The sequence below is a fragment of the Anolis sagrei genome, chromosome Y (genome assembly GCF_037176765.1).
Source record: "Anolis sagrei isolate rAnoSag1 chromosome Y, rAnoSag1.mat, whole genome shotgun sequence".
NCBI classification, from domain to species: Eukaryota; Metazoa; Chordata; class Lepidosauria; order Squamata; family Dactyloidae; genus Anolis; species Anolis sagrei.
This window is the reverse complement of record NC_090035.1, coordinates 16,464,604-16,480,139: the sequence shown is the minus strand read 5'-3', so window position 1 is coordinate 16,480,139 and position 15,536 is coordinate 16,464,604. Positions and strand designations below refer to the sequence as shown.

Below are 15,536 nucleotides of genomic sequence, written 5' to 3'. Positions count from 1 at the left end.
TTGGGTGGTATTATAATGCACCAAAGCAATACCCCTGCATCTGATAAGAATGTCAAGAAACAAGCTGGGCCAGAAAATCACCGCTCAAAGCGAATACAACTCAGTGGCTCCAGGTGACCAGTTTTCATGTGAACAATTTCCAATTTACTCTTTCTGATCAGTGGAATATTTCAGATAATGAGGAATCCTTTCTTAAACTGGATGCCAAATATATTGCAGTTTAGTCTTGAAAAGTAACCAAGAACCAACTCACTAAATTATAGGGAAAGGCATTACAATCTGATCCGCTCTCAAGTTGATTGTTAATTTTGCGTAGCTGCTGGAAAATCCAGAACACCACACAAAGTAATGTTCTCAAGAAGACTTTTAATATAAAACTTTATGCAAATTTTAAATAAAAAACATTCAGGAAAACACCTGTTCCACAGATACACATTCTAAATTGCTTTGTATTTAGGATCAGTTTTATGAGATCCTTCTTCTGAGTCTGAAACTGCAAGAAGTGAAGTTTAGATTGGTGGCTATTTCCAATGCTAGGTTGGTCCAAACTTGTGAAACTTATGCTGGATCACTGGCTCAACTATCAAAGCCCTAGAATCCAAAAATGTCATCATCTAGTTTTGACAGTAACATCAACTGCTACCAAGTGAAGCAACAAACACTGCCACAGATTCTTAGCAACTGTGAAACAGCTGTTGATGCACATTCAGATATCAACACTTAACCATAGGATATGGTTTTGTTCGTTATATAGGGAGCATCCAGCAAAAGTCTCACCATATCCAAATAAACTGAAGTCTTTTAACACACACTTCAGTATCTATACAACCAGGGGGTCCAAATTTGGCTAGCTTTTGCTCAAATGTATCTATGGCTGAGTTCAGCTCTCATGGATAAGTTGGGATCTGGATGCTGGAAGTGCATTTTGAGCCACCACTAAAAGTTTCAGCTGCTTTCCCATAGAATTGGAAACAGATTTCAAACCATGGCTTTCAGTCCTGGTTAGAAATTAACTGTAGAGTTTGCTTCCAAAAGCTACCAAATCCAAACAAATTGAAAAATGAAAAATACATGGCAGCATACTGTTGGCTGGAGTTCGCAGGGGTACAATGGGTTAAAGCCTTGTGCTGACCGAAAGGTCGGCAGTTTGAATCCAAAGAGCGGGGTGAGCTCCCATCTGTCAGCTCCAGCTTCTCGTGCAAGGACATGAGAGAAGCCTCCCACAGATCTGGGTGTCCCCTGGGCAACATCCTTGAAGACCACCAATTTTCTCACACCAGAAGCAACTTGCAGTTTCCCAAGTTGCTCCTGACATGGAAAGAAAAACCATGTAGGCTAGGCATAGAATATTATGTACAGATCAAACCAAACAAAATGTATCAAATCACTTCAGTGCAGCATTTGGGAAACTGCTTTTTATAGCAAAAGAATGCATATCTTCAGCACATTTTTTCCAAATCCTGTAAAATTTGTTGTATCTAGGAAAGGTTTTTGACAGTCACACCAGCAGCTCCCAACCTGTCAGTTCCCAGTCAAAAATATTTGGTGAACCATTGGCTTTAATACCAAAACCAGAGTGTTTTTTTTTTCATTTAAAAATGCCAATCCATCGAAATAAAAACGAATCATTCTCTATAGTCTCTATCCAACAACTCAATTAATGGTCCTAATCCTCATGGTTGTCATTGGCTTTTTCCTCAAGCTTATCTTCAGGCTGGTCTTGACTTTCCACATTCTCCACCACTGGTTTGTCTCCTTTCGAATTGCCTTCTGGAGATGCTTTTGACGCATCTCCCTCACAATCCGCTTTGCCACTCTTCACCACCTCCTGGAGGTTGTACTTCCTGAAAAGCACATAGTCCCTCACCACACTCAAACAGCAGATGTTTTTGATGATCTCCACAACGATGGTGAATTCGGGGTTATTCAGATCGACTTTGTTCTCCGGATTGAGATGGCCCACCACTCCTGCAAGGCCACAAAGAGAAGGGGTGGATAGAAGGGAGTTAGAAAGTCATCTCCTCAACCTTGAAAGGGGTGTTTCACTCTCTATTTGTATTGGGCTTCAGCTCCAAGACGCCCCAGCTACTATAGTTAATGGTAAAGGACTAATAGGAGGTCAGAACATCTGGAGGATCAAAAGATTCCCACTCTTGTTGCCACTTCCATATATTCCCAAAGTTGGGAAAAGGAACACATGTTCTTTTCCAGTAGATGAGGGTAACCTCCTATATGTTTCGATTGCTTCCCCCACTTGCAGGGATTTAGGAAAAAAGGAAGCAGCCTTAATGGCGCAGTGGTTAAACCCTTGTGCCGGCTGGACTGCTGACCTGAGGGTCAGCAACTCCCATCTGTCATCTCCAGTTTTCCATGTAGGGACATGAGAGAATCCTCCCATAGGATGGTAAAAATATCTGCGTCCCCTGGGCCAATTCTCTCACATCAGAAGCAACTTGCAGTTTCTCAAGTCACTTCTGACATATAAAAAAGATCCCTCTGGCCTCTGAGTGGGGGAGCACACTCTCAAATGCCAGTCTTCTTCCCGTCTATGATGCTCCTTGAGCAGCATCTGCTCATTTGAACAAACTGGGCCCAACTAAGCAGCCAAACCTTTCTTATTCCTTTCCCCATCTTGACCCCATGTAAGTCACACCAGTCACTTTGGGGAGATGGAGGCAGGGTATAAAAATTAAGTTATTATTATTTAAACCTTCCAACCTAATTTCCAAACCTTAAAAAGGAAGATAAGACTCTCCATTTTACATTTCTATTATTTGTTTCTCCTTCATCCCCCAAGTCCCTGCCCCCCGCCCCACTCTGTCCTTGAGGTTGTGCTTGGGAGCATGGGAAGAAGAAAAGAGGAAGGAAGACCGAGTTTAGAGGAAGAATGATATGGAAGGAAGAGATAGCCACTGCAAGCATCTCGCCCGCTTCTCCTACCTTTAGGTCCCAGCCTGAATTCTTATTCCCTGAATTGCAAGATTTATGTACCACATTTATATCCCACCCTTCTCAATAAAGACAACAATTCAATGCCATATATTAATACATTGGTAAATAAAGAGAAACATTAAAACTATAACCATTAAAATATAGCATTAAAATATCAATTAAAATCACATGATCCAAATCATATTCCAGTGCTGGTCTAAGTCATCATTATATTAATTTGTAGTCTCATATTGCACTACTCTCCTTACTGGACAAAAGCCTCATCTCAGAGCCATGTTTAGTTTTTTCCCTGAAGGTCAGGAGTGATGGGGCAGATCTAATTTCACGGCGATGAAGTTCCACAGCTGAGGGGCCACCACGGAGAAGGCCCTTCTTCTTGTCCCCACCAGTCACGTCTATGAGGGGGGTGGGACAGAGAGCAGGGCCACCCCGATGACCTTAACCTCTGAGGTGGATCATAGAGGGAGATATGTTCAGACAGGTAAACTGGGCTGGAACCATTTAGAGCTTATAGGCTAAAGCCAGCACTTTAAATTGTGCTTGGAAGCAGACTGGCAGCCAGTGGAGCTGGCACAACAGGGGAGTTGTGTGCTCATTGTAACCCTATACCCTGTTCGGCCTTCTGACCAGGAGAACCTCTGTATTGTCTGGATTCAATTTCTATTTGTTCGCCCTCATCCAGTCTGTCACAACTACGTACCGGTTCAGGACCTGAAGTAGCAGGTCCTGAAGTAGCAGCTAGAAAGGAGTGACAGAGTGGAATGTCATCTGCATACAGATGACATCAAACTCCAAAACTCTCAATTACTTGTTCCAGTGGCTTCATGTAGATGTTAAAAAAACATGGGGGACAATATTGAGCAATGTGGGGCCCAAAAGGGCAATGGCTATGGGGCCGAGAAGGTGTCCTCCAACAACATCTTCTGAGAACGACCCTCCAGGAAGGATTGGAGCCACTGTAAAAGTGTACCTCCAAGCTCCAATATAATCCAAGAGAGCACCCACCTGCCAGTTCTGTGATCACTTTTTCTCTGCTGAGGTGGCTGTTGTTTCGAGCCTTATAAACAATCTGAAAAGTGCCTTTCTGGGGACTTTTAAACCAAGGCTCAAAAAAGGTCTCCGAGTAGTGTTTCATGTCCTCCACAAAGGCTTTGCAGGTGCCTGAAACAGGCAGCATGCGCAGGATGACTCTGGTTTTCTTCTTTTTGGTGGCATGCATGTCCTTCAGGATGTGGTGCACCAGCTTTTCTGGTTCTGCAAGGAGAAAGGATTTGGAGAGTCATTTCCGACAAGACTGCCCTTGGGACAAAGAAATAGCATTTCTAACAGGGTGAAGGAAACTCTAGCCAGCCTTTCACAATCTGGCTCTGTAAGAATTTGAAAACACATTGAATATAAATATTTTGAATATAAAACAACTCAGATATCAATATAAAATGTCCAATTTATCACAAAGTGCAACATATATGATAGGATGAATTTGGAAGGCTGGCAAAAAATAATTATGTCTTTGCCATGCAGTTAAATATAAAGATTACTAAATGATGGTGATTTTTATTATTCTCATCTTATATTTTATGCTATACGATTTAAAAACTTTCATAATATAAGCATTAAATTAGAGGATGTCTTTTATTAACTAGAAGGGCCACCATACCTAGCCCCTGCCTTACTGGGAACACAGTGATGCCTTTTAACATCCTAAATGCCCCAAAGCCAGTGTATGAATTTGCAACCTCTGGAACAAAATATAGAAAACAGATATATATATATATATATACTTGACAGTTTATAGTGATGGCTGCCAGCCTATAGGTTCCATCACCTCTGACCAGTTACAGAGTAACAGTGGCTAATATCTGCTTAATTTGATTTATGGTAAACCCCAAAGATATGGATTTGTCTAAAATAGCTGAATATGTTTATAGTTATACCTAGACCAGGCATGGGCAAACTTCAGCCCTCCATGTGTTTTGGACTTCAACCCCCACAATTACTAACAGCCTCAGCTTAAGTGGCTGAAGGGGAAAGGAAGGAGCCTGAGGCTGTTTGGAATTGTGGGAGTTGAAGTGCAAAACACCGGGAGGGCAAAGTTTGCCCATGCCTGGTCTAGAGTCTGCAAGATCTTAACAGGGCTGCCTTAGAATTTAAGCCATTTCATGTGCGCATACCTACACCCAGTGTTCTAATAAAAACTACATTATTGGCACCACTCTCCACCGACTGGAACCGCCGCCTCTTCTGCTCTGTTGAATTACGAATCTGATCAACCTCCTTTTTCAAAGCGGCTTCAGCATCATCGTCTTCATTGTCTTCGTCCTCGTCCTCCTCATTTCCTGACACTCTGCTTTCTTCTTGATCTGTGAACTTCACACACATTCATTTGTATTACTTATAAGCACCTAAAAGACATGACATTCAATAAGTGAAACAAGAAAATTTGAAATTTTGAAACAACAACAAAAGTATAAGGAACAAAGAAGTAGTGAAAAACAACCAGCTCTTAAAGTTGTGCAATCAATCTTACAGAATGAATGGAAAAACTATGCTTATAGCTATTAACAATTCATAGATGCCCTTGAAGAAATATGCCAGGCTCAATGACAGAGACATATCAGCCATCTGATGCTCACAAAGCCACAACCCAAGTCTAACAACGACACTACTAAGAACCCTAGGAAATGTCAAAATCAGGACTGATCATGCTTTATGGGCTCCAATGGTATCAAGGTCCAAGAAAAACAGCAAGAAGCAGAAAAACAAACATTATCAGGAATATCTGACTTGGTTTTTTATCTACTTTTGCTTCTTTCATTGCTCTTTTTAACATACCCCTTCCGGTTATGACATTGTAGCTTTGTTTTTAATGATGTTATTTATATGAGTATTGTTTTGTTCAGATGCCTGCTTATTTTGTTTTTTAACTGGGGAAGGGCAAAATGTAAATATATATGTATCCACTGACTTCTATAAGTTATTGACAGTTTGGTCCATACGTTCTTCAACTCTAAGGGTGGGGAACAGCTTTAAATAGACATGGTGTCTTGAATTCTCATGTTGTTTGAGTATTGCTCTTTATTTACTGTCATGATTTTTGAGTTTTTTTAAATTCTAGGAGCCTGATTTTGTTCATTTTCATGGTTTCCTCCTTTCTGTTGAAATTGTCCACATGCTTGTGGATTTCAATGGCTTCTCTGTGTGGTCTGATATGATGGTTATGAGAGTGGTCCATCATTTCTGTGTTCTCAAATAATACACTGTGTCCAGGTGGTTCATCAAGTGCTCTGCTAGGAGGAAACCATGAAAATGAACAAAATCTGGCTATCAGTATTTAAAAAACTCTAAAATTACAACAGCAAAACAACAGAGGAAGCAATCTGGGACATCTAATCACCTCTCAACAAAAAATTGTCCCAGGCACTGCCAGGCCATCAAATGCTAATCAAGGTGGTCAGTTGAAACATTCACACCTAGCTCCAGCAGACAAGAGTGCTTTGTCCCACCCTGGTCACTCCACAGATATATAAATCCTTTTTCCTAATTCCAACAGACCTCACTACCTCTGAGGATGCTTGCCATAGTTGCAGGCAAAACGTCAGGAGAGAATGCCTCTAGACCATGGCCATATAGCCAGAAAAAAAACCATACAACCCAGTATTTCCTCATTCTTTGCATGCTTGCTGGGGATTTTTATGGCCTCATAAATTAATTTAGCTAACACCTTCCAATAAAGGATTCCCCCAGGCAGGAAGCAGCCAGGGCTTATTTATTTATTTGGGGTGCTTCTACCCCGCCCTTCTCAACCCCCTAGGGGGGACTCAGGGCGGCTTACAAAAGGCACAATTCGATGCCTAACAATTACAACATACAATGCAATATATAATACACAAATTTACCACATAATATCAGTTATAACTAATTAAAAGAAGTTATAACTAGTTATAACTAATTATAATTAGTTATAACTAATTAAAACATTTATAACAACTAATTATAACAACTAATTATAATTAGTTATAACTAATTAAAACAAAACCTACAAGGTTCTTGTAGGTTTTTTCGGGCTATAGGGCCATGTTCTAGAGGCATTTCTCCTGACGTTTTGCCTGCATCTATGGCAAGAATCCTCAGAGGTAGTGAGGTCTGTATTCTAGCAGCAATAAAACATCTTGTGGTCAGTGTTCACCAAATCCAAGTCCGTAAACCATTTAGCATTGTCATTGTCCTTTCCTACTCTGGTCATTATTGGTTGTCTTTGTCCATCTGTCAGCTTACCCGAACGCCTGGTCCCACATCCAGGTTTTTAGCTTCTTCCTGAAGGAGAGAAGTTGATGTCCTAATTTCCCCGGGGAGTGCATTCCACAGACGAGGGGCCACCACCGAGAAGGCCCTGTCCTTCATCCCCATCAGTCTCGCTTGTGATAAAGGTGGGGCCGAGAGCAGGGCCCCCTCAGCAGATCTTAAAACTCCGAGGTGGGAGTTTAAGGCTATTCAATGCTCATCAAGATGGCCAATGGCAACATCCACACTTGCCTCAAGCAGACAAGAGCTCTTTCTCCCACCCTGGACTTCCCACAGATATATCAACCCAATTTTCCTACTTTCCAACAGACCTCACAACAGGTTCTTGTAGGTTTTTTCGGGCTATAGGGCCATGTTCTAGAGGCATTTCTCCTGACGTTTCGCCTGCATCTATGGCAAGCATCCTCAGAGGTAGTGAGGTCTGTTGGAAATAGGAAAATGGGTTTATATATCTGTGGAATGACTGGGGTGGGGCAAAGAGCTCTCTGCTGAAGCTAGGTGTGAATGTTTCAGCTGACCACCTTCATTAGCATTTGAAGGCCTGGCTGAGCCTGGGAAAATGTTCTGTTGAGAGGTGTTAAGATGTGCCTGGTTGTTTCCTCTCTGCTGTTTTGCTGTAGTAATTTTAGAGAAATTTTAATTTTAATTTTACAGAAAGGAGGAGACCATGAAAATGAACAAAATCTGGCTACCAGTATTAAAAAAAACTCTAAAATTATTACAGCAAAACAGCAGAGAGGAAACAACCAGGCACATCTTAACACCTCTCAACAGAACATTTTCCCAGGCTCAGCCAAGCCTTCAAATGCTAATGAAGGTGGTCAGCTTATTTATCGTGTCATCAGCAACCATACCATTGTGTTACAATTCTAACAGAACAAAACAACCACAGAGATTAAAAAGAAAAAGAAAAAATAACACAGAGATTTTGCAAACTTGGTAGTTGGTTAAATGTCCTTTAACCAGTATCTGGCCACTTGGAGTGCCTCTGGTGTTGCCACAAGAAGGTCCTCCATTGTGCATGTAGCAGGGCTCAGGTTGCATTGTGGCAGGTGGTTAGTGGTTTGCTCTTCTCCACACTCGCATGTCAAGGATTCCACTTTGTAGCCCCATTTCTTAAGGTTGGCTCTGCATCTTGTGGTGCCAGAGCACAGTCTGTTCAGCACCTTCCACATTGCCCAGTCTTCTGTGTGCCCAGGAGGGAGTCTCTCATTTGGTATCAGCCATGGATTGAGGTGCTGGGTTTTAGCCTGCCACTTTTTAACTCTCGCTTGCTGAGGTGTTCCTGCAAGTGTCTCTGTAGATGTTAGAAAACTATTTCTTGATTTAAATCATTGGCATGTTGGTTGGTATCCAAACAGGGTAGTAATTTGCTGTAGTAATTTTAGAGTTTTTTAATACTGGTAGCCAGGTTTTGTTCATTTTCATGGTCTCCTCCTTTCTGTAAAATTAAAATTAAAATTTCTGCTGTTTTGCTGTAGTAATTTTAGAGAAATTTTAATTTTACAGAAAGGAGGAGACCATGAAAATGAACAAAATCTGGCTACCAGTATTAAAAAACTCTAAAATTACTACAGCAAAACAGCAGAGAGGAAACAACCAGGCACAGATTAACACCTCTCAACAGAACATTTTCCCAGGCTCAGCCAAGCCTTCAAATGCTAATGAAGGTGATCAGTTGAAACATTCACACCTAGCCCTAGCAGAGAAGAGCTCTTTGCCCCGCCCCAGCCATTCCACAGATATATAAACCCATTTTCCTATTTCCAACATACCCCACTACCTCTGAGGATGCTTGCCATAGATGCAGGCGAAACGTCAGGAGAAATGCCTCTAGAACATGGCCCTATAGCCCGAAAAAACCCACAAGAACCTAGTGATTCCAGCCATGAAAGCCTTCGACAATACATTAGACCTCACAACCTCTGAAGATGCCTGCCATAGATGTGGACAAAACATCAGGAGAGAATGCTTCTGGAACATGGCCTGGTAAACTCACAACTCAAAAGCCTATAGTCTTTCCTAGAATGGTAGGATTCTAGGCCATGCGGATGGGATGGTAGTCACAACCTTGGCGAGGCCGCCCAATGGCTTTTCCCATGCTGCACCGCGGGCGAGGCCTGGTTCCCATGGCGACCGCCCTCCTACCTGCTCGGGCCCGTAGAGCTGCTCGCCGTACTCGCCCAGCAGGCTGTAGGCCTCGGCCACGCACTTGCGCTCGTTCATGTTGCAGGTGATGAGGATGCCCCGCATGCCGGGCTCCAGCTGCCCAGAGCCGCCCGGCCGTGCCCGCTTGGCCGCCGGGAAGAAGGGCGCCTTGGAGCGGCGCTTACGCGAGGCCTCCACGGCGGCCATGGCGAGGGAGAGGAGCCCGGCCCCTTCGCGCAGGCGCAGAGAGGACCCCCGAGGCTCCGCCCACACAACTGAACCGCCTCCGTGACGTCACTCACACCACCCATAGAGATAAGAAATGGTAGAGGCAACTTTTCTTTTGCGGATTTGTTATCAGAGAGTAGCTTTTCCTAGATCTGGCTGAGCAGGTTCCTATGGCTGCCATGTAATCTAGACCAGGCCTGGGCAAACTTAGGCCCTCCAGGTGTTTTGGACTTCAACTCCCACAATTCCTAACAGCCTCAGGCCCCTTCCAGGGAGTTGAAGTCCAAAACACCTGGAGGGCCTAAGTTTGCCCAGGCCTGATCTAAATTTTGGAAGCAGATCATCCACACAGCCATATATTTAGAATATCAAAGCAGATATCCACAATAACTGGATTATTTGAGTTCACAATGCCATGCAACCCAATTCAAATCATATAATCTGGATTTTATGTGGCATTGTAAAAGTGGCTGTACACCCCTTCCACCCAGATTATCTGTTTATCCCAGACTATATGTCAGTGGAGACTCAGGGCCCTTCTACATCCCTATATCCCAGAATATCAAGGCAGGATATCCCACAATATCTGCTTTGAAGTGGCTTATCTGAGTCCACACTCAGATAATGTGGAATTTTCTGCCTTGATATTCTGGGATGCAGGGCTGTGTGGAAAAGCCAATTTAAAGCAGATCCTGAGATATAAGATCAGATCCTGGGATATTAGGCAGTCTAGAAGGGGCCTTGGGGCCCTTCCAGACAGGTCCTCTATCCCAGGATCTGATCTGATCCCAAGTTTTCTGCTTTAAACTGGATTATATGAGTCTGCACTGCCAGATAATCTGGGCTAGACAGAAAAACGGATATATGGCCTGTCTGGAAGGGCCCATAGCCACCACAGATAAAAGCTAGTTTTAAGAGGCATTAAATGGTCAGTGTTGACAGTCAGAGTCTCCTCCACTGGAGGTTTTTAAGCAAAGGCTGGATGGTCATCTGTCAAGATTGTTTTGGTTGTGTTTCTCTGCTTGGCAGACTGGGGTTGGATTGGATAGCCCTTTTGATCACTTCCAGCTCTATGATTACATGCACACATATAACAGGTTTAGAAAGGTCCTGTTCAAACTTTCTTTTATGCGCTTTTTTTTTGTCGTGTCAGGAGTGAGAAACTGCAAGTCGCTTCTGGTGTGAGAGAATTGGCCGTCTGCAAGGACGTTGCCCAGGGGACGCCTGGATGATTTGATGTTTTTATCATCCTTGTTGGAGGCTTCTCTCATGTCCCCGCTTGGGAGCTGGAGCTGACAGAGGGAGCTAATCCGCCTCTCCCTGGATTCGAACCCGCGACATGTCGGTCTTCAGTCTTGCCGGCACAGGGGTTTAACCCACTGTGTCACCGGGGGCTCCATTATGCGCTGTTGATTGTACTTAAGTCATTGCATTTGTACTTATGTATTGTTGTCTGCATGTGGTACTTGGAGTGCTTCTGTGAGCCACCCCAAATCCCTTTGGGGAGATGGTGGCGGGATTATTATTATTATTATTATTATTATTATTATTTGAAACACAACAAGATGAGTCCACAGCAGACACTCTGCTGGCTGTTGTATTGGATCACATGTTGGACACTTCCGAAGTGGGTTGTTGTAGGTTTTTCCGGGCTATATAGCCATGTTCTAGAGGCATTTTCTCCTGACGTTTCGCCTGCATCTATGGCAAGCATCCTCAGAGGTAGTGAGGTCTGTTGGAAATAGGAAAATGGGTTTATATTTCTGTGGAATGACCAGGGTGGGACAAAGGACTTTTGTCTGCTGCAGCTAGATGTGAATGTTTCTAAGTGTCTAGGACTGTGTGATGTATCGGCGAATAATGCGTGCAGATCCCAGTAAGGTGGCCTTCTGCAGCTGGCAGATGGTAATTTTGTCAGCGCCAATTGTCTTTAAGTGCAGGCCAAGGTCTTTAGGCACTGCAAACAGTGTGCCAATCACCACCGGGACCACCTTGACTGGCTTGTGCCAGAGTCTTTGCAGTTCAGTCTTTAAATCCTCATATCATGTCAGATTCTTCTTCTTGTTGTTGTTGTCGTTATTCCTTTCTCAGCATATACCTCCTGCCATGGCTTTCAATCCTCGCTCCCCATCAATCTACATTCAGTTCTGTTTCTGGGTTTTTTTCAGATGGTGTTTACAGTTTGGGCCCTTCTCCCGTGTTCCCTCTCTGCTTCCCAGCCAGGACCAATGGAGGAAATGGCAAAAAGCCAGTATCAGCCAGAGGTTTGAAAGGTCTTTTGCCAAGAGAGCAGTCATGCCTGGAGGGGTGTGACTTGGCCTGCCTTTCTGCCTTATCGCCCTGCGCCTTGCTTCCCCCAAAGCTGGACGAGGAGGGATTTTGTTGGGGAGGCACACCGCCTTCATTTGCACCGGTCCATTGTCCAGCAGTTCCAAGGAACCTTTGCCAACTCTTCCAGTGAGTCATTATTTGTCTTGATCTACTGTTGTTTTTCTCCTTGGTGTACTGGGCTTTTGTTTTTAATGGCTCAAAACAAAAGCAAGAGAAAGGGAGACACAGCATGTCTCAAAGACTCCAGAAGAGAGTATTGTAATATAACAAGAACAGCACGAAAAACACCAACATGGCCAAGTTTTAAAGAGCAAAGCAACAGCCTTAACTTCAATACTTTTGTTACTTGATTAGCTCATCCTTCTACAATCAGGCAATATAAACGATTCCCTTTCCTGCTTTATTCTTAACTAAAACTTTTGTGAAGCATGAAAGATAAGGATTAGGCGGACAATACCACAATTGAAGGACAGAAAACTAAAACAGACTGTGAAATAAAGTCTCCATGGCATTTGAAGTGGGGGATTATTACAATGTCATGTTCTTTCACTCATTCAATGGTCATTTTAGGGTTGGATTTCAAGTTAAAATAAACACATACAACTGAGATAGAAATGTTCCAAAAAGTTGTTGCAGTTGACATCATTTGTCTGATTCTTACCTGGACCAGGTATTTTGCAACAAATATGTCTTGGCAGGACTGGTATAACCTGTATCTCAACGTAAACAGCATTCTTGTACAGTAGTGCTGCTTTTGCATTTAGCAGTGGCAAGATAACTATGCAACTAAAACAATGCTTTGGTCTGCAAAAATGCTGCTTGCAAGAGCAGGCTGACCCATCTATCTACAAGGCAGCTGTAAATCAAATAAATAATTTCGCGTAATGATCGTTGAGTTATTTCTACTTGTAGATGAGGCTAATGGTTTATCTCCTAAAACAGTTTCCCTTATGCATTTCAGACAAGTGGTTCATGACAAATACATTGCATTTAAGGCACTGTGGAAGAACACATTATGGCATGTATCATCTTAACCTTAACGACATGGTGGAAGGGATCATCTCTAAAGACTTTGCGCACTTTTGGCATAGCTTCTATCAGACGCTTCAGCAAGCATCAGCTGGCTCTGGCAGCCCAGAATTTTTTAGATTATGAATCCATCCAACAACAGTATAAGGCAGAGGTGCCAGAATACTTCAACTTTGCAAAAGATGTGGTGGACAAGTGGGCCAAGGCAGAAATGGTATGATTTTCGGTTGCTTCCTCGTGTTTCATCTTGAGTCTTTCAAATGTGCTTGTTGACATTCTCTGTGGAAGGTCTTCTAAATTCTATCCAAGCAGACATCTTAACAGGGCTAAAAAGGCGATTCTGAGCCAGAGTGAGGTTCTCTGGCATCAGCACTCTTTGGCAGAGGCTTCTTCTACACTGCCATATAAAATCCAGATTATCTAATTTGAACTGGATTACATGGCAGTGTAGACTCATATAATTCAGTTCAAAGCAGATTTATTTATTTATCATGTCAGAAGCAAATTGAGGGTACAGTTATAATGTATTTAAAAACACAAACAGATTTAAAAATTTGGCATTATGCTAAATGTCCTTTGATCAGAAGCTGGCCACTTAGAGTGCCTCTGGTGTTGCTGTGAGAAGGACTTCCATTGTGTATGTGGTAGGGCTCAGGTTGCATTGTACTAGGTGGTCTGTTGTTTACTCTCCTCCGCACTCACATGTCACGGACCACTTTGTAGCCCCATCTCTTAAGACTGGCTCTGCATCTCGTAGTGCCAGAGTACAGCCTGTTCAGCGCCTTCCAGGTCACCTAATCTTCTGTGTGCCCAGAAGGGAGTTTCTCATCTAGTATCAGCCACTGATTGAGGTTCCAGGTTTTTGCCTGCCACTTTTGGACTCTCGCTTTCTGAGGTGTCTTTCCTGCGAGTATCTCTGTAGATTTTAGGAAGCTATTTCTTGATTTAAGACACTGGCATGCTGGCTGATATCCGAACAAAGGATGGGGCGGAGATATCAATGCCTTGGTCCTTTCATTACGGGCTATTTCCTGATTGATGTCAGGTGGTGCAATACTGGCTAAACAGTATAATTTCTCCAGTGGCATTGAGCATAGTAATCCTGTGATAATGCAACATGTTTTATTACGAGTCACATCCACTGTTTTAATGTGGTGAGATGTATTCCACACTGGGCATGCGTATTCAGCAGCAAGGTAGCAAGGCGCAAGGACAGATATCTTCACTGTGCCTGGTTGTGATTCCCAGGTTGTGCCAGTCAGCTTTCATATGATATTATTTCTAGCACCTATGTTTTGCTTGATATCCAGGCAGTGCTTCTTATAAGTCAGAGCACGGTCCAGACTGACTCCCAGGTATTTTGGTGTGCTGTAATGCTCCGGTGGGATTCCTACTCAGGTAATCCTCAGAATTTGAGGATTTTTTTGTCTGTTTTTAAAATGAAAATCTGCTTTGATAATCTGGATTATATGGCAGTGTAGAAGGGAGCTTAGAATTGGGAGGAGCCATAAATGGTATCTCATCCAACCTCTGCAAAAACCGCCCTGGGTCGCCTAAGGGCTGAGAAGGGCAGTATACAAATATAGTAAATAAGTAAATAAAAAGCCCATAGCCAAAATATCCCTGACTGATGGCCATGTAAACTCATTAAAATCATTTTTGAAAACAAACTCAGGCCGCTTGTACACTGCCATATAATTCAGATTATCAAAGCAGATGATCTGGATTTGATATGACAGTGTAGAAGGGGCCTCATTCTGCTATTGAAGAGTTAATTTGAGGGGTCTCTTCACAATCTTTATGGAATTATACACGTACCGGTACCTAGAATGCCTTGCCTGTGGTCTCAAGATGAAAATGCAAGTATTTTTTTTTTCACAATTGATTCTATTGTCTCTTCAGGAAGGGAAGAGGCCTTCAAACCCAGCTCTATGGTGGGTCAGTGAACAAGGAGACCAAGTTAAGTGGAGCTTTGTGGAGTTGTCACTCATTTCCAAGAAAGCTGCCAGAGTGCTTTCTGAGCATTGCAGCCTGCAGAAGAATGACAGAGTGATAGTGATCCTCCCGCGGATACCTGAGTGGTGGCTCTTAAACGTGGCTTGTATCCGAACAGGTTAGCAGTAATAACATTCATCTGTTGACTCTTATATTGTTTGGAGATCAAAGTGGAGTGAAGAATCTGGATCTCTAAAGTCTCTACTGATCTCACATCTAATGAAAATAAGATCCTAATTTCTCTTACAGCACTTGAAAGAATATGACATTATGATTGAGTTTCCTAATTTGACCATTGCATTAGGAACCATCATTATTCCTGGAACAACACAGCTAACATCAAAAGACATTCTGCATCGTCTGCAGGCATCAAAGGCCAGGTGTATAGTTACGGACCAAGTTCTGGCCCCTGCTGTCGATACCGTTGCTTCCAAATGCCCATCTCTAGAATTCAAGCTGATTGTGTCAAAGGAACCTAGAGAAGGATGGTTAAACTTCAATCACTTGCTGAAGTAAGTGTCCAGATCTGCTTCTTAGATGGAGAGAGATGT

General features: G+C 42.9%; 2 protein-coding genes across 2 annotated transcripts in view; one reads left to right on the top strand and one right to left on the bottom strand.

Moving 5' to 3' along the window:
- Window positions 1–346: 346 nt before the first annotated feature.
- On the bottom strand, window positions 347–9,641 carry LOC132781996 (THUMP domain-containing protein 1). The gene is made up of 4 exons (XM_060786619.2): window positions 9,403–9,641; window positions 5,124–5,319; window positions 3,958–4,206; window positions 347–1,968 (listed from the first exon to the last, which is right to left on the bottom strand). The coding sequence occupies exons 1-4, from the start codon at window positions 9,607–9,609 to the stop codon at window positions 1,667–1,669; spliced, it is 954 nt and encodes a 317-aa protein (XP_060642602.2). The 5' UTR covers window positions 9,610–9,641; the 3' UTR covers window positions 347–1,666.
- A 2,162-nt stretch (window positions 9,642–11,803) lies between these two features.
- Window positions 11,804–15,536, top strand: part of LOC132781998 (acyl-coenzyme A synthetase ACSM3, mitochondrial-like) — an 18,348-nt gene continuing 14,615 nt past the window's right edge. Inside the window, exons 1-4 of the mRNA XM_060786622.2 lie at window positions 11,804–12,087; window positions 12,923–13,204; window positions 14,893–15,103; window positions 15,290–15,497. Coding sequence (XP_060642605.2) covers window positions 12,977–13,204; window positions 14,893–15,103; window positions 15,290–15,497 — 647 coding nt within the window. The 5' untranslated portion in view covers window positions 11,804–12,087; window positions 12,923–12,976. The remainder of the gene's footprint in view (window positions 12,088–12,922; window positions 13,205–14,892; window positions 15,104–15,289; window positions 15,498–15,536) is intronic.

Excerpts from the sequence above, each read along its gene's own strand:
- LOC132781996 (XM_060786619.2), bottom strand. The coding sequence starts at position 9,609 with ATGGCCGCCGTGGAGGCCTCGCGTAAGCGCCGCTCCAAGGCGCCCTTC. Across the intron at positions 5,320-9,402 it reads AGCTCTACGGGCCCGAGCAG|TTCACAGATCAAGAAGAAAG; the intron begins GTAGGAGGGCGG and ends ATGTGTGTGAAG. Across the intron at positions 4,207-5,123 it reads TATTAGAACACTGGGTGTAG|AACCAGAAAAGCTGGTGCAC; the intron begins GTATGCGCACAT and ends TTCTCCTTGCAG.